This window comes from Bombina bombina, chromosome 9 (genome assembly GCF_027579735.1).
Source record: "Bombina bombina isolate aBomBom1 chromosome 9, aBomBom1.pri, whole genome shotgun sequence".
NCBI lineage: Eukaryota > Metazoa > Chordata > Amphibia > Anura > Bombinatoridae > Bombina > Bombina bombina.
In genome coordinates, this window is record NC_069507.1 from 142797445 (window position 1) to 142824423 (window position 26979).

A 26979-nucleotide genomic window follows, 5' to 3' on the forward strand; every position below is an offset into this window, starting at 1 on the left:
TGTTGGTCCTTTAACAGCTTTCCAATACAAACTGGCTGTAGAACGGTACGAGTGGAACAAGTTACAATGTGTAAAATCAATAGTACCAATGGTTCATCTCTCTTGGAATATGGCAAGGAATATCAAGGTCTCCGATCCAAAGCTTTTTGAAATGATTAAATACTGTTTACTGCGGACACTGAAACAGTGCCAGGCATTAAGAGAAGCTCTTGTTGCTATGGGGAAAGAGATTTTGTGGCATGGTCGAACAAAAGATGAGCCTGCACATTACTGTTGTGTTTGTGAGGTGGAAGTTTTTGATCTGCTTTTTGTTACAAATGAAAGCAACTCTCGGAAGACCTACATAGTACATTGCCATGACTGCTCACGAAAGACATGTTCAAACCTGGAAAATTTTGTGGTGCTAGAACAGTACAGAATTGAGGATCTAATGCAAATATATGACTTGTTTACATTAGCTCCTCCAATGCCTTCACCATCATCTTGACGTTTTCCGTAAACTGTAAAGAACAGCGTTTCTGACATTCAGGAAGTAACACAGCTCAGCACCACTTTTTTCATTTTTTTTCCATTTTTTTTTTCTGCCTGCCCTTAAAGTAACTTTTTTGTTAAATAGCTGTTCCACAAGGCTGTTGGCTGAAAGCTGCGTCTATGCAACCTTCCAAGTGCGGAGTGTCAACCACCTGGATAGGAAAAATACTCCTAACCCAGAACTTATCTATAAATAATACTGGTCCAGCTGTTCATAAAAAATATAATCCATGTTTTGTATATATTTGACAAAACTGGCAGCATTATACAGACTACTGACTTGAAAATCACATATTTTATCCACGTTTGGGCTGAAAATGTTTCTTTCATTTCCATATATCATCCCTTTTCCAGTTTCCTTTGGATTGAGTATTAATTTAGATGGTTGTCTTTGTAAGATAGAAATGTTTGGGCAGTTTTTTTAATGTGAAAAGTAAGAATTTTTGTTTTTTCTTTTTCACCCTTTTTTTTCTTTGAAACTTTTCTGTTTTGTTTTGAAAACCATGATGGTTACAATTTCAGTTTCTTAAAAAAAAGAAAAGAAAAAAAAAAGATATAAAAATAAACTTAACAGCCAAGTCACAAAGATAAATGGGTTGCACATAGACTAAGGAATAAACTTCAGATTTGTGATTTTTGTTTCTAATCTTGATGTAAATTTACACTATTTATAAATACATATTTATTGCTTGAAGATATTTGTGAATGGAATGCTGTTATTTTTTCCAGATTACCTGCCATTGAAATTTTAGGAGTTCTGTCATTTGAAACACTACTCCTGTTACATTTTCTATGTGTAAATAAAACTGCTTAGCATTGTACAGAAACTTTTATTAAAATTGTTTAATGTTAAAAAAAAAACAAAAAAAAAAAAAAAAAAACAAGGCACTTTAATATATAATATGCAAAAAAAAAGTAGGTCTAGCAATTTGGATCAATGTATTTTTTTTTAAGCAGCAGTCACAATGGGCTATATTTATCAAGGTCTGGCTGACCTGATCCGACACTGCGCTGGTGCAACACCGCCCCCTGCAGACTCGCGGCCAATGGGCCGCCAGCAGGGGGTGTCAATCAACCCGATCGTACTCGATCGGGTTGATCTCCGGCAATGTCTGTCCGCCTGCTCAGAGCAGGCGGACAGGTTATGGAGCAGCGGTCTTTGTGACCGCTGCTTCATAACTGCTGTTTCTGGCGAGTCTTCAGATTCGCCAGAAACACGGCCCTTCAAGCTCCGTACGGAGCTTGATAAATATGGGCCATTGTCTCCCAAATGTCCTGCTCTGACCACAGCTTCTGTCCTCCTGTGATCTGCCCAACTATACCCACTGCACAACCAACCCTGCCCTCTGAACATGTGACTCCACCTACTGGTCACAGCTACACCCACAAAACACCTGTGGCCACTACCCACAAGTCCCCCCCTCCTAATTCTGGGTGCCTATCTGAATTGTTAGGACATTGTCATGATTAAAATGATTAAATAACTTGACCTGTTAACCTGGTCAATGGGTTGGGTATAAAAGGTATCACACATTTTGAGTAAATAAAAAAGTTACAATTATAATGATAAAATTGTATAGTCATCTGTATTGCTTAAACATAAACAAAATATAAATAATAGACATGAATTCAGCTTTCTTAGCTGCCGAAAAGTGGAAGAAGGCAGACGATTGCGACTCTTTTCGGAGCCAGATTATTCTCGTGAATGTGCAAAACACTGAGATCTGTGCAAATCTAGATCTCAGTGTGTTGAACTTTCACAAAAATAAATCCGGCTCCGAAAAGAGACAAAGTCCCCGAATGTCCGCCTTTTTCCACATGCACGTGTCTAAATTAAACAAGTACAATATTATGCGTTATCAAAAAACATGAAAATCACAAGAAGAAGCAGAAATAAACTTATAATAAAGGAGACCATTTTTAGAAACATAAGTCTGTTTGCTGGCTTAGAAATAACAAGACACATGGAAGCCCCCAGCAGGGAGAATACAAAAGAGGAAGCACATTTTTTTTTTTTAAAGGAAATAATAAACCATTAATGAAGATGAAAAATATTTTAAGGTGTCGAATGAATTATTTTAGAGCAGCCGGTGTACAGTTATAAGCTCATGTTAAAAGCATCCTGTTTTATGCAGCTGTCTCTTTTTTTTTACAAAACTATTTTTGGTTATTGAAGGACCAATAAATACTGTAGAACAGAATAAACAACAAATGTTATTATAAAAATTCAGTGCAATAACACTTAGGCTTGGTGATCGTTATATTCCAATGTATGTATCTCTACTTATATTATTATCTATTCTTTATTATAAAGCGCAATAGATTCTGCAGTGCTGTCCATGGGTACAGCGATAAAAGTACCAGTACAATATAAAAGACACCAGACAAGTTTAACAAACAAATACAAGGGGAATAAGGGCCCTGTTCCCGTGGGAACTTACAATCTAGATGGGTAGGAGGTGAGAAACAGGAGGGTGGGGAATGCAAAGGTGAGAATGATGTTAGAGTGGAGTTAGATGAGGGCAAGCAATTAGGCAAGTGGAATTCATTTGTTACTGATTTGGTTATAGGCTTCCATGAATTGAAAGGTCTTTAGGGAGCGTTTAAAGGAGGAAAGGTTCGGCGAGAGTTTTGACAGCTCTAGGAAGTGCGTTCCAGATTGGTTGGTGCCGCACAAGAGAAGGTCCTGTAGCCTAGCATGGGAGGAGGTGATGGTTAGAAGATGCAAGGAGCAATCATTGTTGGATCTTAGGGGGCGGGCTGAGTATATTTGTTGATGAGTGAGGACCAGGTTGGGGGGGGGCTGTGTTGGTAAGGGCTTTGTAGGCCAGGATGATAATTTTTAATTTAATTCTGCTGTGGGATGGGTAGCCTGTGAGGGACCTGCAGAGAGGTGCAGCAGATACAGAGCGTTGGGAGAGGTGGATTAGCCGAGCAGAGGCATTTAGGATGGATTGAAGGGGGGAGAGGCGGGAGAGAGGGAGGCCAGTTAGTCGGTTATTACAGTATTCAAGTCGGGAGATTACCAGGGAGTAGATAGCTGTTAGTAGTTTCAGCACTCAGAAACGGGCGAATTTTGGAGATATTGCGTAGGTGGTTGTGACAGGAGGAAGAGAGCAATTGGATGTGGGGTATAAAGGACAGATTGGAGTCAAGTGTAACTCCTAGGCAGCGGACTTGAGAACCCTACATAACTAGACAAGCAACTCTCATGTTAAAATTTGCCTTTCTAAAATTATTTGGGAGAGCTCACAATACTGATGAGACATCTTAGATATTCTCGGCGCAGTGGAGAGCTTTAGATCCTTAGTAGGAATTTCAGAAAAGCAGTAGATTATTTTCTCACAAATGTTAAAGTTGCTTCTATTTTCCCTGCCCTCTGTTTCATGTGACAGCCATCAGCCAATCACAACTGTATACACTAATGCACATTCTCAATAGGAGCGGGTGCCTCAGGAAGTGTGCATTTATAAAGACTGTGCATATTTTGAGACTGGAATTTTTTTTTTTAACCCCTTGAATGCTAACGACGGCTCTAAAACGTTGCAAATTTTCCCAGTCAGGTGCGGACGACGGCTCAGAGCCGTCGCTAGCATTCACCCACCTTGAGGGCAATCTGGGGGCTCCCATTGAATCCCACCCTGGCGATCGGGCCTGTATAGTGAAAAGTATCACTGGGGCTTCCTGTTTCATGCGGTGATGTCACACGCAATGGCGTGATGACGTCACCGTGCAACTTTATTTAAAATTTACAATGCACAATATAGGGAAAGAGGGAGTGCTGCTTAGAAGCTTGTATCTCAGGCATCTAAGCAGCTACAGATCCCCAAGACCCACCGTTGGAAAGGTAATCGCCTAACAGTATAAGCCTTATGGGGTCTGGAAAAAAGAAAAAAAAAAAGTTAAAAAAATATATAGTTAAAAATAGTAAAAAAAAAAAGGTTAAATCCAGCTTAACACCCAGGAGGGAAATGGCTTAGGCACTCAAAGTTTTAAAAACGGGCAAGCTCTGTCTGAATAATTTACTTTAATTGTCTTTAGGTGTCCCTTTAAGGAGACATTAAAGTCAACATTTTTCTTTCATGATTCAGATAGAGCATGCTATTTTAAATAACTATCCAATTTACTTCTAGTATCTTATTTGCTTTGTTCTCTTGATATCCTTTGATGAAACATACCTAGGCAGCAATGAACTACTGGGAGCTAGCTGCTGCATGGTGGATGCACAGGTATGCCTTTTTGTCATTGGCTCACCCAAGATGTGGAGCTATACTCGCAGTAGTACATTTCTGCTCTTTCAACAAAGGATACCAAGAGAATTATGCAAATGATGGTCAGTGATACATGTATGGCGTGCAAAAGCATCACCACACCTTTTCCTTTTTTCCTTACTGGGCCTTGTTTAGCTGAGGCGGAGGGTGAAATTCGCAGCTCCCTGCTGATGTGTCCTCATTTCTAGCCATGCTGAAAACCTCCCATCTCAAAAGCACCAGTGACTCCGCCTCATCCCACTCTGACTCCACACACAGATCACCCACGACCCAGTAAAAAATTCTAAATATCCATAGAATATATATATATATATACACACACACACACATCACACACATATATATATATATATATATATCTATTACAGTATGTATAATAATTTTGAATAATTATTATTAAAGGGACACTAAACCCAATTTTTTTACACTGTAACAAACCCAAGGGCAAACTTCCAACCCGCTAGGAAATAAAACAACCAATCTGCCCTTACCCACCTGATCAGTCTTACTACGCCTCAGGAAAAGCTCCACTTGTGACGCAGACAGCACAACGTCAGAGATACCCAAACCACCAGAAGACCACTTACTCCTACTAACCAGCTCTGAGATACGGAAAGCCCCGAAAAAAGCCAATACAAACTCCAAACGAAAAAGGCATACCTCAAAATTAGAGGAACAAACATCCGGCAAAACCTCGCAAATACTCAACAAAAGAGCAAAAGTAATAGGTCTCCTACGATCACAACTCCTCCCGCCTTTTTTCATACCCTTCAAAACCTGGCGAACACAAAACTCTTTAGTAACATCCTCCAAGCCTAACAACTTAAAGCGGAAAGCCAAAGCAGCTAACCTCCTGTCCATACCTGACGGAGAAACACCGAAACACCTCCAAGACCACATCCATTCTAACAAACAGTCAAGGACCTCGGGAGAGCCCTCCTGAATCCCACGCTCCAACAACAACACCACCTAGCGCCCCGAATCTATGGTAATGCCAAGAAAACTGAGGACCGTAACTGCACCCTCAGACGTCTCCCTAGCAATGGGAACACCAAAATCACTCGCCACCAGATAACAAACGTCCCGCATATGCCTACAGATTTCAAACCCAGCCGGGTCGACAAACAGGAAGTCGTCAAGATAATGCACAACCGCACCAAAACCCGACCGCACACGGATCACCCATTCCAGAAAAGTGCTAAAACACTCGAAGAGGGAGCAGGATATGGAGCAGCCCCATAGGCAGACAAAGGTCCCACAAAATAGGAACCGTCAACACAACAACCAAGCAAAACGATGAGAGGAAGGATGAACCGGCAATAACCGAAACACTGCCTCAATATCAATTTTTTAGAGGAGGCTCAGCAAAAGGACCAACGCAACCTCCTTCCGGATTTTTTCAGTTTCAAATTACCCCTAAAAATACACTGACCCCCCTGAGAAGGGATAACGAAGCCAAAGAGGAAACCGTGTGGCAACAATGACGCCTTCTCCCAACAACCTTTTTTCCTAGCGTACTTGACGATCCACGGATCCTATGCGCTTACCCTCACCGGGGTTACTCCCTTTTTCAAACGACTCGGGACCCCCCCGGACTTTCCCTTACGGAAACACTTGAAGGAGGGGTGGGAACGCCCACAGCCCGAGCACTCATGCCGGAATTTACAAGTCACCCCCCACTTACAAAACTTCTCGTTTAAGGCAAAGCATTATCCTTCTTTCCACCAACCGGCGATCCCCCCGAAGGTGGACCGCCGGCTCCAGCTCGAAAGGGCTGAGCAGCCCTCAAAGGAGTCATGATTTTCAACCACAACCCCATATCCCGATCATCCCAACACATAGCGGGCTTAACAGCCGAAACTGCTCATCGTAAGCCCACCAGGCCATACCACCAAACGTTCTCTGAGCAGACGCAATTTCGTCAAGGTAGCAAAACAATGCCACACCTTGTTCGGGAAACTTCCCCGACATGACACTGGCATCAATCATAAAAGCTTGAAACCAATTAGTAAATGTTTTCGGTAATTTCCGATAACGTTTTTTGCGCTCCTCCTCCTCCTTTTTAACTGAATCTTTCTTAGAATCCTCAGGGATTTCAAAAGACTGGTCCAGAGGCAGAAGGGAGAAAAGTTCAATAAATTCTCGATTAATGATCATATCCCGAAGATCAGCTGACAAGTGCATACCTAAAGGCCCAATCGAACATAGGCAGGACCGTGACAGCGCCGTGTCCGCCACCCTAAGCTCCGCCCTGCTAGCCGCGTTCTCCCCGACCCTACCCACCAGAACCAACAAACCAGTTACCTGGCTACCAGTAGGACCACCCGCCGCGAGTGGGCCACTCCACTGGAGCCCTAACTGAAGTCTCTTTCACCAGCGAAGAGGCAGAGGGAGATCCCTCTGGAGGCACCCACACCCTCGCCACTGCTGGCAACACAGGCCCACCCTGGCCCTCCAGCGACGCCAGCAATTCCCGCAATCCCGCTAACAAAGATCCCCGACACAGCCACACCGCTAGTCACACCCCCACACTCTACCACAGGCTCCCCACCCACAACAGGCCCAAGAGCCATCTCACCTGAACCGGTCTCTGTTGACGGACGAACACTGCTGCCGTCGCCTTCACACAGCATCCGTGCCTGGAGCCCGAACCTGCGGTGCTCCGTAGCCGCACCCTCAGCAACCGATGACCTGGCGACCACGCCCCATATATCCGAATCCACCTGGGGCGGCCACCGTATCGAAGTCTGCAAAACAGGGACACGTGAAACCATATTATGGGGCAAATACCCACCCCGTCCCCATCTCCCCCGAGATTGGCAGACCTCACCAACCGTAGCATTCCCTCTACCTCTTTTTGGGGCTGTCACTCCAAAACCCCCTGACCCCAACACATCAGATCCTGGCCTCCTACGTGTTCTCCCTCTACCCGCCCCCAAAGGACCCCCAGGCCTACGCGGCCGTCTATCAAGTGGCCAGGCCCCTCTATAAACAGCCGCCAAACATAGGACCTTTAGTACCTCCACTCTCAGTACCCACCAGTCGAATGTGACCAGAGGGACCCGGACCCCCAGACCAAGAGACTCCGTCATCCTGATCAAGGCTAATGGACTCCATCCAAGAACCGTGTAGGCTGAAGAAATCATCCTCCCGGCCGTCAACGACATCCAGAGCTCCACAAGACAGGCCAGCGGAGTCCATAGGCCGTTCACACCGCTGCTCTACCTCTGTAAAAGAAACAGATGCATGTGACAAATGCCCCCCCTTTCCCCCCTCCGGAACCAGGAATCCTCACCCCAGGAATAACAGGAGCAGCCCCACTCCTGTGAGAAGGGAAACCCAAATACCCAGACCCAGAAGAAAGATTATAGGACCAAGACCCCTGAGCCTCCGGAGAGGGAGGAACATAATCCTCACCAGAGGAAGGGGACAAACATAAGGCCATGTCACCCTGAGGGAGACACTCCTCATGAAAATTCTGAAACATCTCCAGCTCCCCTTCAGAGTAGATCTCTTCATCATCCCCCCAAAAACTAGCATCCTGCCTTTATTTCCCACCGGATCCCCTAACATAATCTTGGCCCTCATTTGTGCCCAAAGGAAAATTATTATTATGGCCCAGAACCCCCCCACAAGCCTTATCCCCCGTGGCCTCCCCACCCCCTGTATTGGACCCCACCTCCACTACAGGTCCATCAGGGCCATCACACTGCTCCCGAGCCGGAGGAACAATTACAGCAGCCACCTCAGGCCCACCAAGGCCGTGAACGCTTGACCCCCATGAAGCCTTACTAACATGAGCCGTAACCGGGGGGGGCGGACTGCTCCGGATCACCGACGAACACCACGTGACTAGGCCCCGCCTCCACAGCTGTCCGGATACACACCGCAGCCGAGGACCCAGCAGAGGACAAACTCTGACGACCAGGAACTGTGCCACTCTTCTTCCCTCCAGACGACTGACCAGCAGGCTCCGGACTCAACCTTACAGGAGGACGGGACTCCCAGGATGACTTGGGCCTCACCGCAGAAGCATCTGACACTGGAACCGGCTCACTGAAGACGGATTGAAATTGTTCCTGCAGCCAGGTAGGTCCCTTCTCAACAGCAGCCTCCCGGATGCGGCCCAACAGCTCCTCCAAGGAAGCCATTACTCAAAAGGCCGGAGCAGGAAAAAACCAGACTGGAAAGAGGATTCTCATAAAATATTTACTAACAGCCTGAGTCTGGCACTTTTTCCCACTTCTGACCCTTAAGTAGTGCCTTCCTTGCTCCACCCCTTCCTTCTCACTCCAAAATGCCTACCTATTCCTCCGCAGGTCAAAGGCCCCTGCTGTCTACCCTGCGTTCGCCTCTAGGGGCCCCATTGATTTCAGTTAAAAAGCCTGTAGAACAACTTCCTCAATAGTGGTCACATGGAGGCCTATGTATCAAAGGTCTTGCGGACCTGATCCGACAGTGCGGATCAGGTCCGCAAGACCTCGCTGAATGCGTAGAGCATTACGCTCTCCCTATTCAGCATTGCACCAGCAGCTCACAAGTGCTGCTGGTGCAACGCCACCCCTGCAGACTCGCGGCCAATCGGCTGCCAGGAGGGAGGTGTCAATCAACCCGATCGTACTCGATCGGGTTGAATTGTACCGATTCCTGTTCGCCTGCTGAGAGCAGGTGGACAGGGTTATGGAGCAGCGGTCTTTAGAAACACGGGCCCATAAGCTCCATTCGTGGCTTGATAAATGGGCCTCATAATCTCTTGGAACAGGTGCTACTATGAAATGGTGCAAATTTAACTGGCAGAAAACAAGGGCTACCTGTATTTGAGTATATAGGGTTCTGCGGTAAAGGGACATAAAAGCGAAAATAAACTTTCATGGTTCAGCTAGAGCGTGCAATTTTAAAAGACTTTCAGTTTACCTTTGTTATTAAATTTACTTTGTTCACTCAGTATCCTTTATAAAGAAAAGCATACTTAGGTAGGCTCTGGATCAGCAATACGTTACTGGTGGCTGCACACATGTCTCGTATCCTTGGCTCATCAGATGTGTTCAGCTGGGTACCAGACGTGGTGCATTGCTCTTCTGGTGTTATCTATATGTTTAAAATATTTACAGGGCTTAATTTACCAAATGTCGGGCAGACATGATTCGCTGCTTATTAAATCTACCCCACAGCGGTTGCTCACAATCCTTTAAAAAGGATCGACCCTGTACAAGCAATAGTGCAATAAGGAATGTACATTAGAGCGCTTTCTTTTTGCACTTTTTACTTGTAATGAACAAGGATGCTTCATACCTCCAGCACAGCCCCCTAAAACTGTCACTAGTGTGAGTAGTCTCAGGTCTTTCAATGGGTTCTTATTGCCAGATTCTAGACTATCCCCCACACATTGAATTTGGAGATATGTAGCTGTTACTTCTGTCAGGTAAACTTATATCAGCTCTTGGTTTCAATAAAGCATTACAAGATTACGTCTAAATCCTATTAGTAAAGATATTGAATCTCTGAGATTTGGAAATAGGTCAAATGCTCTAATACAAAATGCTAGAAACATCTGATTTCTATAGTTTTCTTAGTAATTTTCTGTAGATAAAAAGACTTTGGGGCATATTTATCAAGCTCCGTATGGAGTTTAACCCCTTAATGACAAGTGACGTACCAGGTACGTCCTGCAAAAACTTGCAGTTAGTGACAATGGACGTACCTGGTACGTCACTTGTCTAAGAGAGTGCTGGAAGCGATCGCAATCGCTTCCAGCAGCTCTCAGGGATATTGCAGTGATGCCTCGATATTGAGCATCCTGCAATACCCTTAGAAAGCATCCGATGCAGAGAGAGCCACTCTGTGGCCCTCTCTGCACCGGTAGCGATGCGGCCGGTTCGTTGGTGGGTGGGGAGCGCAACTGGGAGGCGGGTGGGGGCGGCCCATCGCTAACCCGGCATCCGGCTCCTGTAGTGCAATGTGCACGCCGGGTGCCGGGAGCGTGCGGGGGGCGCGCGATGCGCGTGCGGGTGCGCGCGCACGCCCGCGATCACCTACCCACACTGACACCAATGAGTGGGAAGAGGGGGGGAAATATATATATATGAGGATCTGGGGAGGGGGAGGGGGTTGGGGTATTGTGGGGGGCTGCTACACTACAGAAAAAAATAAATTAGTAATAAAAAATAATTAAAAACACTTTTTTTGGGGGCAAATTGGGTACTGGCAGACAGCTGCCAGTACCCAAGATGGCGGCAATTAGGTAGGGGAGAGGGTTAGATTGCTGGGGGGGGGGGATCATGGAGGTTGGGGCTAAGGCAGGAGTCCATCACAGCTAAAACATTTTATTTTTTTTTATTAAAAAAAATAAAAACTCCTTTTATTTAGTACTGGCAGACTTTCTGCCAGTACTTAAGATGGCTGGGGACAATTGTGGGGTGGGGGAGGGAAGAGAACTGTTTGGGAGGGATCAGGGGGTGGGATGTGTCAGGTGGGAGGCTGATCTCTACCCTAAAGCTAAATTAACCCTGCAAGCTCCCTACAAGCTACCTAATTTAACCCCTTAACTGCTGGGCATAATTTACGTGTGGTGCGCAGCAGCATTTAGCGGCCTTCTACTTACCAAAAAGCAACCACAAAGCCATATAAGTCTGCTATTTCTGAACAAAGGGGATCCCAAAGAAGCATTTACAACCATTTGTGCCTTAATTGCAGAAGCTGTTTGTAAATAATTTCAGTGGGAAACCTAAAGTTTGTGACAAAATTTGTGAAAAAGTGAACTTTTTTTTTATTTGATGACATTTGGCGGTGAAATGGTGGCATGAAATATACCAAAATGGGCCTAGATCAATACTTTGGGTTGTCTTCTAAAAAAAAATATATACATGTCAAGGGATATTCAGGTATTCCTGACAGATATCAGGGTTCCAATGTAACTAGCGCTAATTTTGAAAAAAAGTTGTTTGGAAATAGCAAAGTGCTACTTGTATTTATGGCCCTATAACTTGCAAAAAAAGTAAAGAACATGTAAACATTGGGTATTTCTAAACTCAGGACAAAAATTTAGAAACTATTTAGCATAGGTGTTTTTTGGTGATTGTAGATGTGTAACAGATTTGGGGGTCAAAGTTAGAAAAAGTGTGTTTTTTTCAATTTTTTCCTCATATTTTATATTTTTTTTTATAGGAAATTATAAGATATGATGAAAATAATGGTATCCTTAGAAAGTCCATTTAATGGCGAGAAAAACGGTATATAATATGTATGGGTACAGTAAATGAGTAAGAGGAAAATTACAGCTAAACACAAACACTGCAGAAATGTAAAAATAGCCATTGTCATTAAGGGTAAGAAAATTGAAAAATGGTCCGGTCATTAAGGGGTTAAAGGGACACTGTACCCAAAATTTTTCTTTTGTGATTCAGATAGAGCATGCAATTTTAAGCAACTTTCTAATTTACTCCTATTATCAAATTTTCTTCATTCTCTTGGTATGTTTATTTGAAAAGCAAGAATGTAAGTTTAGATGCCGGCCCATTTTTGGTGAACAACCTGGGTTGTCCTTGCTGATTGGACAGCACCAATAAACCAGTGCTGTCCATGGTTCTGAAACCAAACGTTTGCTGACTCCTTAGCTTAGATGCCTTCTTTTCAAATAAAGATAGCAAGAGAAGGAAGAAAAATTGATATTAGAAGTAAATTAGAAAGTTGCTTAAAAGTGCATGATCTATCTGAATCATGAAAGAAAAAAATTTGGGTTCAGTGTCCCTTTAAGGCGAGCCTGACAGAAGTTATGAAGCAGCTGTTTAAAGACCGCTGCTCCATAACCTGTCCACCTGCTCTGAGGCGGCGGACAGAAATCAACCCGATCGAATACGATCGGGTTGATTAACACCCCCTGCTAGTGGGTGATTGGCCGCGAATCTGCAGGGGGCGGCATTGCACCAGCAGTTCACCAGAACTGGTGCAATGATAAATGCCGACAGCGTATGCTGTCGGCATTTATCGATGTGCAGCGGACATGATACGCAATATCGGATCATGTCCGCTCGCACGATATTAAATAGGCCCCTTTGGGTGTTCAATATATTTTTTTGTAACACTTTATAAAAGAGTTTGCCAATTTGTGGTGTTACAATTCCATTGTGAGCTAAAAATATTTTCTTTTTCATCTAAAAAATGTGTAGGTAAGATATTCAGAAAATGATGGTGACCAGTGTCTAAACTTGGTGACCTCAAAAGACTTAATGGGACTTGATTCAGAGAGAGCATGCAATTTAAGAGACTGTTAAACAAATTTACTTCTATTTACTAACTGGCTGTTTTTTTTAATATTCCTTTAATATACCACTGGGAGCTAGCTGGTGATTGGGTGCTACACACACATCCTTCTTGTCATTGACTCATCAGAGGTGTTCAGCTAGCTCCCAGTAGCAATCTCCTTGCAAGGGTAAACACATAGTTATATGCATGCAGTAATGCAATAGCAAATTATAGTATTTTTTTTTTGCACAGTTTTCATAAGTAGTATTGAAGATTATAAATAATCATGATTTATTTTAGCTTCTATTTATAATAATCACATTTTGATATTTATATGTTTTTAATTAAATAACTGCAGCTCATGAGTGGTATTTTACTTATGTGTTTAATTAATTTTACAAAGTAATGTAACATTTCATGTCCTAACTAATTAGAACATCTCAGTATTGCATTATAACGGCTCTTTAAATGTATTTTAGTTATTGTGGCTTAATCAGTCAAATGCCTAGGCATAACATTCAGTTTTGCTTCCATTATGTCACCCTCAAATTTAAAGGGACATTAAACACTTTCAAATTGTAATATAAAATGTATATTATGTGTAGCAAAAACAAACTTTGCAATATTATTTTATTATTTAATTTGCCCCTTTTCCTGTAATTAAATTTGAAACTTGTGCTTTTTCCAATTCCTGATCCAGACTTAAAGGGTCAGGAAACCTCCAAAATTTAATTAATTATTTGGATAGAACATATAATTTTAAACAACTTTCAAATTAACTTTTATTATCAAATATGCTTCATTCTCTTGTTATCCTTTGCCGAAGGAACAGAATGGCACTACTGGCAGTTAGCTGAACACATCTAGTTAGCCAATCACAAGAGACAAATGGGTGCAGGCATCAATCACCAGCTAGCTCCCACTAGTGTAGGATATGTCCGTATTAATTTTCAACAAGGGATACCAAGAGAACAAAGCACTTTTGAAAATAGAAGTGATTTTAAAAGTGTCTTAAAATTACACGCTCTCTCTGATTCTTACGTGTTTAATATTAACGTTCCTATCCCTTTAAAGGGACAGTGTAGTGTAAAATAATTTTCCTGTTAGAGCTCAATTTATCAGTGTGTTAGCCAGTTCACCTTATCATTCTCCTTTGTGATCGCCTGAGTGTACCTATATCGAAGTGCACATGTCCGCCTAAATCTATCAAAAAAAAACTTTATTTTTTGTGCCTTTCCACAGGCAAGCTCCTATCGATTTAATATTTGTACCTTATTTTTTATTTTAAAATGCGCCTTTTACTTTAAAAAAAAAAGGATATATTTCCAGCGCAATGGAGAGAGACAAAGTTCCTTGGTTTAAAAGATGTGTAAAAGGTGTGTAAAAGGTTTTTGTTTTAAATAAATAAACCTTTTACACATCTCTTAACCAAGGAACTTTGTCTCTCTTCATTGCGATGTGGTCTCTCAATTGTGCTATATTATTAGCAACTCCTTGGCGCCTGAGTTTGCGTCTTTGGTATTAGAGACCTTTAAGCTTGGATTGAGCTTACCACCTGACTGTGATGTCACCCACTGCATCCACGTCACCCTGTCGAGGACACTAACACCGCTGAATCGGTTCGCTGCTTCTCTCAGATTGCCGCTGTGCCTGGGTTAGTTTCGTTGGGGGGACCAGTGAGCCCCAGCTTGTGTCACGCGCACTACGAGTGGTGCTCTTCCAAATGTGAGTTGCCCTAGGTGTCTCTTACCTGTTTGGACATACTCACCCTATGAAGATCCTCCTGTCTTTTTCTTGTCGTTTTAGCTTTCGCAGGATTCAGGATCCCCACACTGGAGCGACAACTCGTTGGGTGTTCCTTCCACTGTTGGACTTTTAACTCCGTTGTGCTATATATTATATCATATATTATATAGCAATTTGTGTGCACTTTATTTATATCACATATTATTTTCGTTTGTGTTTTGTGCATATAGTGAGTGACCCCTAAGATATCGCATTTATATAGGGCTACTGCCACATATAGTTTGATTTTTCTTTTATCAAGCAGTGGTCATCAGACAGCTGCTTTCAACCCTCTTCTCCAACTCTTAGGTGGAGAATTTCAATCTTCCCGGTCTCATCCGACTGGGGAGATTGACAGCTCCTGCCCGCGCGTGACTAGCTGTGCACGGGCAGGGGGCGGGTTTGCATGCAAGGGCAAAATAGCGCCAGTGTGCAATGTTAAATTTGTGCAACAGATTGCTGCCCGCCAGAGGAGAGCTGGGGTGGACAGGGGTGAAAATCAAACCCTTAGAGTTAGATGTCCCATTAATGACTGCATCACTTATACCTCACCATACTGTAACAGTACAGTACAGTACCCCTCTCCTAACTGGCACTCTTTTTTTCATGTCAGTCCATTTGCTTTTGTCCTGCTCTCCATACGACCGATGATCTAAAGCTCTCTGGTCGAGCGAGATTATCTAAGACTTCTCTCAGTTCTTTCAAATTATTTTAGCCATTTATCTATGCAGGGTTCTGGATGTGAAAGACACATATGATAAAATGTAATGCTCAAAAAATCTCTCCATTCCGGCGAGATTTTGATTACTAGTCTCTATATCACTTGCTAATCCTCACTAGATTACAAGTGAAGCTCTAATTTAAAGTGTGCCCGTAAACGGGCAAATTTGCCCTTTTACAGGTGCATGTTAAATAACCAGCCATTGCAAGTGGCTGGTTAATGCTACAAATTTGCTCTCCAAAACTTAAACAGAGGTCAGACCTTGGTTAATAAAAAAAATGTCCTTTATTTGCCCTAAAATAAAGGGTACCTAAGCTTAATGTAAATAAAAAAATGACCATCTTTAAAAAAAACAAAAAACAAAAAAAAACCGTCAGGAAGCAGTTATAAGGGGTTAAAGTGAGGGGATGTGAGTTGTTAGAAAAAAAAGTGCGCTATAGATTACAAGTGTTGCTCTATTGTTAGTGCGAGTCGACATAAGCGATATTGTGCCCACATTAACTTATGCGCATATTATAAGTAGAAAGTAAATGCATTCGCTTGAGCGCAATCTTAATTAGCACTTGTTGGGTTTGCACTAGTGAAGACCTAGCGTAAAGTGTAAGGGTTAAAAAAATGTGCACCAAACACAGCATAAATACATTAAAATAAAGTGTTACATATATACGCTACCTTAAAGCTTGAAAATTAATTTTTAATCAATTTTAATATTTTAGAATGTTTTTCACTTTCTATTTAATGTAAATATTTACATTCCAATGTTCTTCACATAGTAGAAAATGTTATTTATATAAATATATAGATATCTGTATATAGCTATACCTGTATATATTTATGTAGATATATAGGTAAAGTATTTACAAAAAAATAATCAGATATATATAGAAATATATTTAAAAATAATAGGAACATTTTCTTCTATGTGAAGAATATTGTACTGTAAAATATGCAAGCGCTAAGTGTTTTTTTTTTTTTTTTTATGAATGCGTGCTTCATTGAAGTCTATGGGGAGAATAATTTATTAGGGTCACGATATCCGAAGTCCATCTGTTAGCGCTCATCGAGTTTTGCTAGCGCGCAATTTGCTTCCCATTTACTTTTAGCGGTATTTCCATGCAAGCGGAAAATATATTTAGTGCGCCACTTGTAATCTAGCTTATTGTGTTTACAATGACTTGTTATACCAGCTGCAGAGTTTTATGGGAAATAGCTGCTTTATGATTATTTTTGTATATGAAATGGCTGTTTCTGCTAGTTGCAACCACAACCTAATCAAATGGGCTGGCTGTGCTTGCAAGGAAAGCAGATGTCATAAGCTTATCTCTCTGTATATTTGAAAAAGCCACCATATCTCTCTATACACAGTGAGACCAATACTTAGAACAATGGAAAATTAGCATTTTAGTATCTCTCCCATCCTCTACTGGGAACGAGATTTCATTGAAACCTTTTTGTTTACATAACTTTTCTATAACCAATACTTAGGCATTACAAATTTCAGTATGGCTGGGGCTGCAACAGGCTATTTCAAATTACACAATAAAGGTAAAGGAGCTATTTGTAAACAATTCAATAAACTCCAGCTGATAAAATAAATAATTGGAAACACATTAAATGGGGAAAAAATCCCAGTACCCTGTCCCTTTAAGTTTTTCTTTTCTCACTATGAACACTACTGTATTACATATGGAGACATCAGTATCACGTATCAACTGAAAAAGACAGAGAAAAACTCATGCAGTAAACAACTGATAAAGTCTATAGCAAAGAGCAGAAATGTCTTAGGAACTAAACTTTAATTATTAACAGAAATAAACATAAACCATACAGAGATTAAAGTAAAATAAACACAAGAGAGTTAACACAAGGGTGCAACAAAAGGATATACAGAGTTTCCATTGTTCTTCAAATGCAGGTTCCACAGATATATGTAACAGGACAGGAATCTAATTCAGCAGTGCCAGTTAACTACATTCATAAGTGCTTGGAATGCAGCAGAGGGACCTTGTTCAGACGAGATCATGTTTAAAATAAATTAAGGCTCGTTTCACCTATTTTCTAGCCAATCGCAAGTGGACGTTCCTGCCAGTATAGTTGTGTTAAATGGCCCAATACATGATATTTCCAAGAACCACTAGCAACGTGTAAAAACAATAAATACAACCGCTATTCTTAAAAACCATCGACTAGATTACGAGTTTTGCGTTAGAGGCTGTGCGGTGCTAACGAGCAGTTTATGCTCACCGCTCACTTACAGACAGCGCTGGTATTATGGGTTTTTACAAACCCGGCGTTAACCGCAAAAATGTGATCGTAGAGCAAAATTGTGCTCCACATCTCACCTCAATACCAGCGCTGCTTATGTTAGCGGTGAGCTGGCTGAACGTGCTCGTGCAAGATTTCCCCATAGGAATCAATGGGGAGAGCCGGCTGAAAAAAAGTCTTAACACCTGCAAAAAAGCAGCGTTTAGCTCCTAACGCAGCCCCATTGATTCCTATGGGGAAAATACATTTATGTCTACACCTAACACCCTAACATGAACCCCGAGTCTAAACACCCCTAATCTTACACTTATTAACCCCTAATCTGCCGCCCCCAACATCGCTGACACCTACATTATATTATTAACCCCTAATCTGCCGCTCCGGACACCGCCGCCACCTACATTATACTTATGAACCCCTAATCTGCTGCCCCCAACATCGCCGACACCTACATTATATTTATTAACCCCTAATCTGCCGCCCCCAATGTCGCCGCAACCTACCACACTTATTAACCCCTAATCTGCCGCCCCCAACGTAGCCGCCACTATATTAAAGTTATTAACCCCTAAACCTAAGTCTAACCCTAACACCCCCTAACTTAAATATAATTTAAATAAATCTAAATAAAATTACTATCATTAACTAAATTATTCCTATTTAAAACTAAATACTTACCTGTAAATAAACCCTAAGCTAGCTACAATATAACTAATAACAAAATAAAAAGCCCCCCCAAAATAAAAAAAGCCCTACCCTACACTAAAGTACAAAGAGCCCTAAAAAGGGCCTTTTGCAGGGCATTGCCCCAAAGTAATCAGCTCTTTTGCCTGTAAAACAAATTACTAATCCCCCCCCAACATTAAAACCCACCACCCACACAACCAACCCTACTCTAAAACCCACCCAATTCCCCCTTAAAAAAACCTAACACTAACCCCCTGAAGATCACCCTACCGGGAGACGTCTTCATCCAACCGGGCAGAAATGGTCCTCCAGACGGGCAGAAGTCTTCATCCAAGCCGGGCAGAAGTGGTCCTCCAGACGGGAAGAAGTCTTCATCCAGACAGCATCTTCTATCTTCATCCATCCGGCGAGGAGCGGGTCCATCTTCAAGACATCCGACGCGGAGCATCCTCTTCATCCGGAGTCTTCTTACTGAATGAAGGTACCTTTAAGTGATGTCATCCAAGATGGCGTCCCTTAGATTCCGATTGGCTGATTCAATCAGCCAATAGGATTGAGCTGGCATTCTATTGGCTGTTCCAATCAGCCAATAGAATGCAAGCTCAATCCTATTGGCTGATTGCATCAGCCAATAGGATTTTTTCTACCTTAAAGGGACACTCAGGTTTTATTAAATTTTAATGATTTAGATACAGCATGTAATTTTAAACAACTTTCCAATTTACTTCCATTAAAAAAAATGTGCACAGTCTTTTATATTTACACTTTTTTTTGAGTCACCAGCTCCTACTGAGCATGTGCAAGAACTCAGACTATACGTATATGCATTTGTGATTGGCTGATTGCTATCACATGGTACAGGGGGAGTGGAAATATACATAACTTTAAAATGTGTTAGAAAAGAATCTACTACTCATTTGAAATTCAGAGTAAATGCTATTGTATTGTCTTGTTATCTTGCATTTGTTGATTATGCAAATCTGCTGTGTTTACTGGTCCTTTAATTCCAATTGGCTGATAGAATTCTATCAGCCAATCGGAATCTAAGGGATGCCATCTTGAATGACGTCACTTAAAGGAACCGTCATTCAGTAAGAAGACTCCGGATGAAGAGGATGCTCTGCGTTGGATGTCTTGAAGATGGAGCTGCTCTGCGCTGGATGGATGAAGATAGAAGATGCCATCTGGATGAAGACTTCTTCCCGTCTGGAGGACCACTTCTGCACGGCTTGGATGAAGACTTCTGCCCGTCTGGAGGACCATTTCTGCCCGGTTGGATGAAGACGTCTCCCGGTAGGGTGATCTTCAGGGGGTTAGTGTTAGGTTTTTTTAAGGGGGGATTGGGTGGGTTTTAGAGTAGGGTTGGTTGTGTGGGTGGTGGGTTTTAATGTTGGGGGGGATTTGTAATTTTTTTTTTTACAGGTAAAAGAGCTGATTACTTTGGGGCAATGCCCCACAAAAGGCCCTTTTAAGGGCTATTTGTAATTTAGTGTAGGGTAGAGCTTTTTTTATTTTGGGGGGGCTTTTTTTATTTTGTTAGGGGGATTAGATTAGGTGTAATTAGTTTAAAAATCTTTGTAATTTATTATTTTCTGTAATTTAGTGGGGGGTTTTGTACTTTAGATCATTTTATTTAATTTAGGGAATTAATTTAATTATAGTGGTAGTGTTAGGTGTAATTGTAACTTAGGTTAGGTTTTATTTTACAGGTACATTTGTCTTTATTTTAGCTAGGTAGTTATTAAATAGTTAATAACTATTTAATAACTATTCTACCTAGTTAAAATAAATACAAACTTGCCTGTAAAATAAAAAATAAACCCTAAGCTAGATAACAATGTAACTATTAGTTATATTGTAGCTAGCTTAGGGTTTATTTTATAGGTAAGTATTTAGTTTTAAATAGGAATAATTTAGTTAATGGTAGTTATTTTATTTATATTTAAATTATATTTAAGTTAGGGGGGGTTAGGGTTAGACTTAGATTTAGGGGTTAATAACTTTAATATAGTGGCGGCGACGTTGGGGGGCAGCAGATTAGGGGTTAATAAATGTAGGTAGGTGTCGGCGATGTTAGGGATGGCAGATTAGAGGTTAATAAAATTTAACTAGTGTTTGCGAGGCGGGAGTGCGGCGGTTTAGGGGTTAATATATTATGGAGGCGGCAATGTCCGGTTCGGCAGATTAGGGGTTAATTTTTTTTAAATTAATAGGTAGTTTATGGGTGTTAGTGGGTGTTAGTGTACTTTTTAGCACTTTAGTTAAGAGTTTTATGGTACGACGTTGTAGTGTAAAACTCTTAACTACTGACTTTTAAATGCGGTACCAGTCTTGACAGGAGAGGGTCTACCGCTCACTTTTTGGAAGACTCGTAATATCGGCGCTATGCAAGTCCAATTAAAAAAAGAGGATACGCAATTGACCTAAGTGGATTTGCAGTATTTCCGAGTCTGGCCAAAAAAGTGAGCGGTACACTTGTACCTGCAGGACTCGTAATACCAGCGGGCATTAAAAAGCAGCGTTGGGACCGGCTAACGCTGCTTTTTAAGCCTAACGCAAGACTCGTAATCTAGCCGAGTGTTTGCAAAACAGGATCTGTAAATATGTTTGAATGTTAGATATTTTATGTCTGTTTTGTTGTGTTAAAGGGATATTCCAGCCAAAATTGGAAACCACATAGGTGCATTTGGATATGGAACCGAAGCAATTTTGTAATATACATGTATTAGCAAAAATGCTTCTAATAAATGCTTTAGCTGTTTCTAAAGTGTATTTAAGTATGCACCGTGCGCCAGCATTTTAAACAGAGCACTTGTTTAGAGAGCCTAAGGTGCTTGTACCACCTGGTAATGACTCAGTTTGTTAATTGCTGACATGATACAAGCCCCACTGGTGCCCTGAGCAGCTGCATTATTTAAAATGCTGGTGCACTGAGAATATCTAGCTATGCTTCACATGCACATGCAGAGAAAAATGCTAACACTAACAGTGACAACTTTTACTAGAAGCATTTTTGCTAATACATTTATATTGTAATTATGTTTCTATTCAAAGATGTAATAAATTTATGTGCATTTAAATTTTGACTGGAATGTCCCTTTAAATTAGCCTTGCTGGATAGAAAAGTATTTTACTCTGAGATTTAACAGACTTAAAAAGCTTTTTTTTTATCCATTAATATTATTATTATTTTGTTTTTTCTCTCTTAATTATTCTGAGTACGTTTTATTTAAGTAGAGTGATTTTAATTTAATGTTTGTGCTTTTTTTAATTGGAATCACACATCCTTGAAATACCACCAAAACCACCTCTTATTTCCCTTCTTTTTTCTGTCCCTTACACCTTTATGGGCAATTATTAAACTGCCCTATGCCGCAATGTTATTTGTAGATCCTCCTCTTCCTGTCTCTTCAATGTAAACTTTATTAAATCTGTAATCCGGTGTTCTGGTAAGAAGGCAAACTTTTGAAAAGAGCGAACCATGTCACTTCCTGTGACGTTTCATCAGCTGTTTCACACATTTTGGAGCTAATGCGCATGCGTGCCAGCGTCATCACATACCTGGCCGCATACGTTACTGCTAAAATATTTAGTGCTGTGAAATTCAGGAACCTTTATAGAGCGCATGCGTGTAACTCATGGAAAGCTGTTTATTAGGCTCCTCGGCAATATTCAGAACTCCGCCCCCCACTGCAACTACTCCCATTACTACTACTGTAAAGCTGAGTCTCCTTGCATGAGAAACAGCCCCCCCCGCCACTCGGCTATAGCCACTGCTTCTGATGATCCAATGCAGCTTTTCACAGGCTCCGTTCAATGTCATTATGTTATGAAAGATTATGAAAGATAATGACATTGAACAGAGCCTGTGAAAAGTAGACATGTGCGATTCGATTCGGTCCGAATCGAAATTCGGACAGATTTGTCGAATTCGGAGATTCGGATCGATTCGAATTTCCGAATTGCGGTAGTGCCGAATCTACCGAATAAATCCGAATCGATTCAAATTTTTTCGGTAGATTCGGATGGCCGTGTATTACACTAGTATTGTACAGTATATTAGGTTTTATCACTCTGCTATGGGTTAAACCTAATATACAGTACATAATACTAGTGCAATACACAGCACATCCGACCTAACACTTACCGAAATTCCGAATTTCCGAATCGAACCAAATCCAGCCTAATTTTTTCGAATCTGAAACAAATTCATTCGATTTTTTTCCGAATTCGAATCGATCCAAACCGAAATTCTAATCGATCCGAATCAATTCGAAATTTTTTTTTTTGAAGCTGCACAAGTCTAGTGAAAAGCTGCATTGGATCATCAGAAGCAGTGGCTATAGCCGAGTGGCGGGGGGGGGGGGGGGGGGGGGGGGCTGTTTCTCATGCACGGAGACTCAGCTTTACAGTAGTAGTAATGGAGTAGTTGCAGTGGGGGGGCGGAGTTCCGAATATTGCAGAGGAGCCTAATAAACAGCTTTCCATGCGTTACATGCATGCGCTCTATAAAGGTTCCTGAATTTCACAGCACTAAATAATTTAGCAGTGACGTATGCAGCCAGGTATGTGATGACGCTGGCACGCATGCGCATTAGCTCCAAAATGTGTGAAACAGCTGATGAAACGTCACAGGAAGTGACATGGTTCGCTCTTTTCAAAAGTTTGCCCTCTTACCAGAACACCGGAGCCCTAGATAATTAAACAGGACAGCACAACATCTACCAGCATGCAATAGTAGAAGCTGGCCAATCACACCTCATATCAGTTCTCAATAAGTAATTTCTTCTGCCCCAAAATCTGTGCATATTGACCTGGAGATTTCTTTTGGATTCTAACTATTAATTCAAGTTAAAGATTTAATAAACAGTTAGTCAGTGTCTAATATTCAAATATATATTTCTTATAAAGTGAATAGGTTAATATTTGATTAAATCTAGTAAAATTGTCTGAAAACTTCTGTAAATTATTCTGATTTTAACAATATATCAAATATTACTCTTGATTTCATTTAAAATCTGCAAGGTTATTTATTTAAAGAGACATTATACACTAGATTTTTCTTTGCATAAATGTTTTGTAGATTATCTATTTATATAGCCCATACAGTTTTTTTTAAAACAAATGTATAGTTTTGCTTATTTTTAAATAACAATTGCTCTGATTTTCAGACTCCTAACCAAGCCCCAAAGTTTTAGGAGAATACTGATGTATACCTACTCCAGCTTGCTCCTGTTTGTGTAAAGGGTCTTTTCATATGCAGAGGAAGGGAGAGGGGGGAGTGTCTAGTATTTAGCCACTTTCCCTGGGTGTTTCTTATATACTTATGAACAGTGCTAAACTGGGAGCTTCTAAGTAAGTTTTTAAACAGTTTTATAGTGGATTTTTATATCAGTATCTGTCAATATTATTCTTTAAAGTAGTGTCAATTACATGCCGTTATATGGAAATTGGTGTATACTGTCCCTTTAAATGTATCTTAACCATTTAGAATAGAAATCAGAGAGGAATACAATGCATTGCTATGCAAAAAATGGCACCATTTAGTGGCAGACAAGAAGTTACTAAACACTTTTCAGTAAACTTAAGAGGTTTATTAAAAGAAACAGCTTGGAAATATATTTTGTCTCATAAATCTACTAAACCAGGATTTTATACTCACAAATTCCTTTAAATGCAGGGAAGAGGGAAATTGTATTTTTTCACCTATTCTCTCTAAATGTAAGCAAATTTTAAAATTATTATTATTATTTTGTAAGGCCTAGATTTGGAGTTCGGCGGTAGAAGGGCTGTTAACGCTCCGCGGGTTTTTTTCTGGCCGCACCATAAAAATAACTCTGGTATCGAGAGTTTAAACAAATGCTGCGTTAGGCTCCAAAAAAGGAGCGTAGAGCATTTTTACCGCAAATGCAACTCTCGATACCAGAGTTGCTTACGGACGCGGCCAGCCTCAAAAACGTGCTCGTGCACGATATCCCCATAGGAAACAATGGGGCTGTTTGAGCTGAAAAAAAACCTAACACCTGCAAAAAAGCAGCGTTCAGCTCCTAACGCAGCCCCATTGTTTCCTATGGGGAAACACTTCCTACGTCTGCACCTAACACTCTAACATGTACCCCGAGTCTAAACACCCCTAGCCTTACACTTATTAACCCCTAATCTGCCGCCCCCCGCTATCGCTGACCCCTGCATATTTTTTTTAACCCCTAATCTGCCGCTCCGTAAACCGCCGCAACCTACGTTATCCCTATGTACCCCTAATCTGCTGCCCTAACATCGCCGACCCCTATATTATATTTATTAACCCCTAATCTGCCCCCCTCAACGTCGCCGACACCTGCCTACACTTATTAACCCCTAATCTGCCGAGCGGACCTGAGCGCTACTATAATAAAGTTATTAACCCCTAATCCGCCTCACTAACCCTATCATAAATAGTATTAACCCCTAATCTGCCCTCCCTAACATCGCCGACACCTACCTTCAATTATTAACCCCTAATCTTCTGAGCGGAGCTCACCGCTATTCTAATAAATGTATTAACCCCTAACGCTAAGTCTAACCCTAACACTAACACCCCCATAACTTAAATATAATTTACATCTAACGAAATTAATTAACTCTTATTAAATAAATGATTCCTATTTAAAGCTAAATACTTACCTGTAAAATAAATCCTAATATAGCTACAATATAAATTATAATTATATTATAGCTATTTTAGGATTAATATTTATTTTACAGGCAACTTGGTATTTATTTTAACCAGGTACAATAGCTATTAAATAGTTAAGAACTATTTAATAGCTACCTAGTTAAAATAATAACAAATTTACCTGTAAAATAAATCCTAACCTAAGATATAATTAAACCTAACACTACCCTATCAATAAAATAATTAAATAAACTACCTACAATTACCTACAATTAACCTAACACTACACTATCAATAAATTAATTAAACACAATTGCTACAAATAAATACAATTAAATAAACTAGCTAAAGTACAAAAAATAAAAAAGAACTAAGTTACAAAAAATAAAAAAATATTTACAAACATAAGAAAAATATTACAACAATTTTAAACTAATTACACCTACTCTAAGCCCCCTAATAAAATAACAAAGCCCCCCAAAATAAAAAATTCCCTACCCTATTCTAAATTAAAAAAGTTACAAGCTCTTTTACCTTACCAGCCCTGAACAGGGCCCTTTGCGGGGCATGCCCCAAGAATTTCAGCTCTTTTGCCTGTAAAAGAATAAATACAATACCCCCCCCCAACATTACAACCCACCACCCACATACCCCTAATCTAACCCAAACCCCCCTTAAATAAACCTAACACTAAGCCCCTGAAGATCTTCCTACCTTGTCTTCACCATACCAGGTTCACCGATCCGTCCTGGCTCCAACATCTTCATCCAACCCAAGCGGGGGTTGGCGATCCATCATCCGGTGCTGAAGAGGTCCAGAAGAGGCTCCAAAGTCTTCCTCCTATCCGGCAAGAAGAGGACATCCGGACCGGCAAACATCTTCTCCAAGCGGCATCTTCGATCTTCTTCCATCCGGTGCGGAGCGGGTCCATCTTGAAGCAGGCGACGCGGATCCATCCTCTTCTTCCGTTGTCTCCCGACGAATGACGGTTCCTTTAAGGGACGTCATCCAAGATGGCGTCCTTCGAATTCCGATTGGCTGATAGGATTCTATCAGCCAATCGGAATTAAGGTAGGAATTTTCTGATTGGCTGATGGAATCAGCCAATCAGAATCAAGTTCAATCCGATTGGCTGATCCAATCAGCCAATCAGATTGAGCTTGCATTCTATTGGCTGATCGGAACAGCCAATAGAATGCGAGCTCAATCTGATTGGCTGATTGGATCAGCCAATCGGATTGAACTTGATTCTGATTGGCTGATTCCATCAGCCAATCAGAAAATTCCTACCTTAATTCCGATTGGCTGATAGGATTCTATCAGCCAATCGGAATTCGAGGGACGCCATCTTGGATGACGTCCCTTAAAGGAACCGTCATTCGTCGGGAGACAACGGAAGAAGAGGATGGATCCGCGTCGCCTGCTTCAAGATGGACCCGCTCCGCACCGGATGGAAGAAGATCGAAGATGCCGCTTGGAGAAGATGTTTGCCGGTCCGGATGTCCTCTTCTTGCCGGATAGGAGGAAGACTTTGGAGCCTCTTCTGGACCTCTTCAGCACCGGATGATGGATCGCCAACCCCCGCTTGAGTTGGATGAAGATGTTGGAGCCAGGACGGATCGGTGAACCTGGTATGGTGAAGACAAGGTAGGAAGATCTTCAGGGGCTTAGTGTTAGGTTTATTTAAGGGGGGTTTGGGTTAGATTAGGGGTATGTGGGTGGTGGGTTGTAATGTTGGGGGGGGGGTATTGTATTTATTCTTTTACAGGCAAAAGAGCTGAAATTCTTGGGGCATGCCCCGCAAAGGGCCCTGTTCAGGGCTG

The 26979-nt window shown here is 41.4% G+C and overlaps 2 protein-coding genes across 3 annotated transcripts in view; both read left to right on the forward strand.

Moving 5' to 3' along the window:
• The window catches only part of LOC128639979 (lysine-specific demethylase 6A-like), a 9711-nt gene extending 8482 nt beyond the window's left edge, over positions 1–1229 (forward strand). Inside the window, 1 exon segment of the mRNA XM_053692270.1 lies at positions 1–1229. This exon segment is cut by the window's left edge and continues 3220 nt beyond it. Within this exon segment, the coding sequence (XP_053548245.1) occupies positions 1–487 (487 nt within the window). The 3' untranslated portion in view covers positions 488–1229.
• EXOC6 (exocyst complex component 6) overlaps positions 1–26979 on the forward strand; it is a 796835-nt gene that overhangs the window by 83867 nt on the left and 685989 nt on the right. The gene's annotated exons all lie outside the window — the stretch shown is intronic.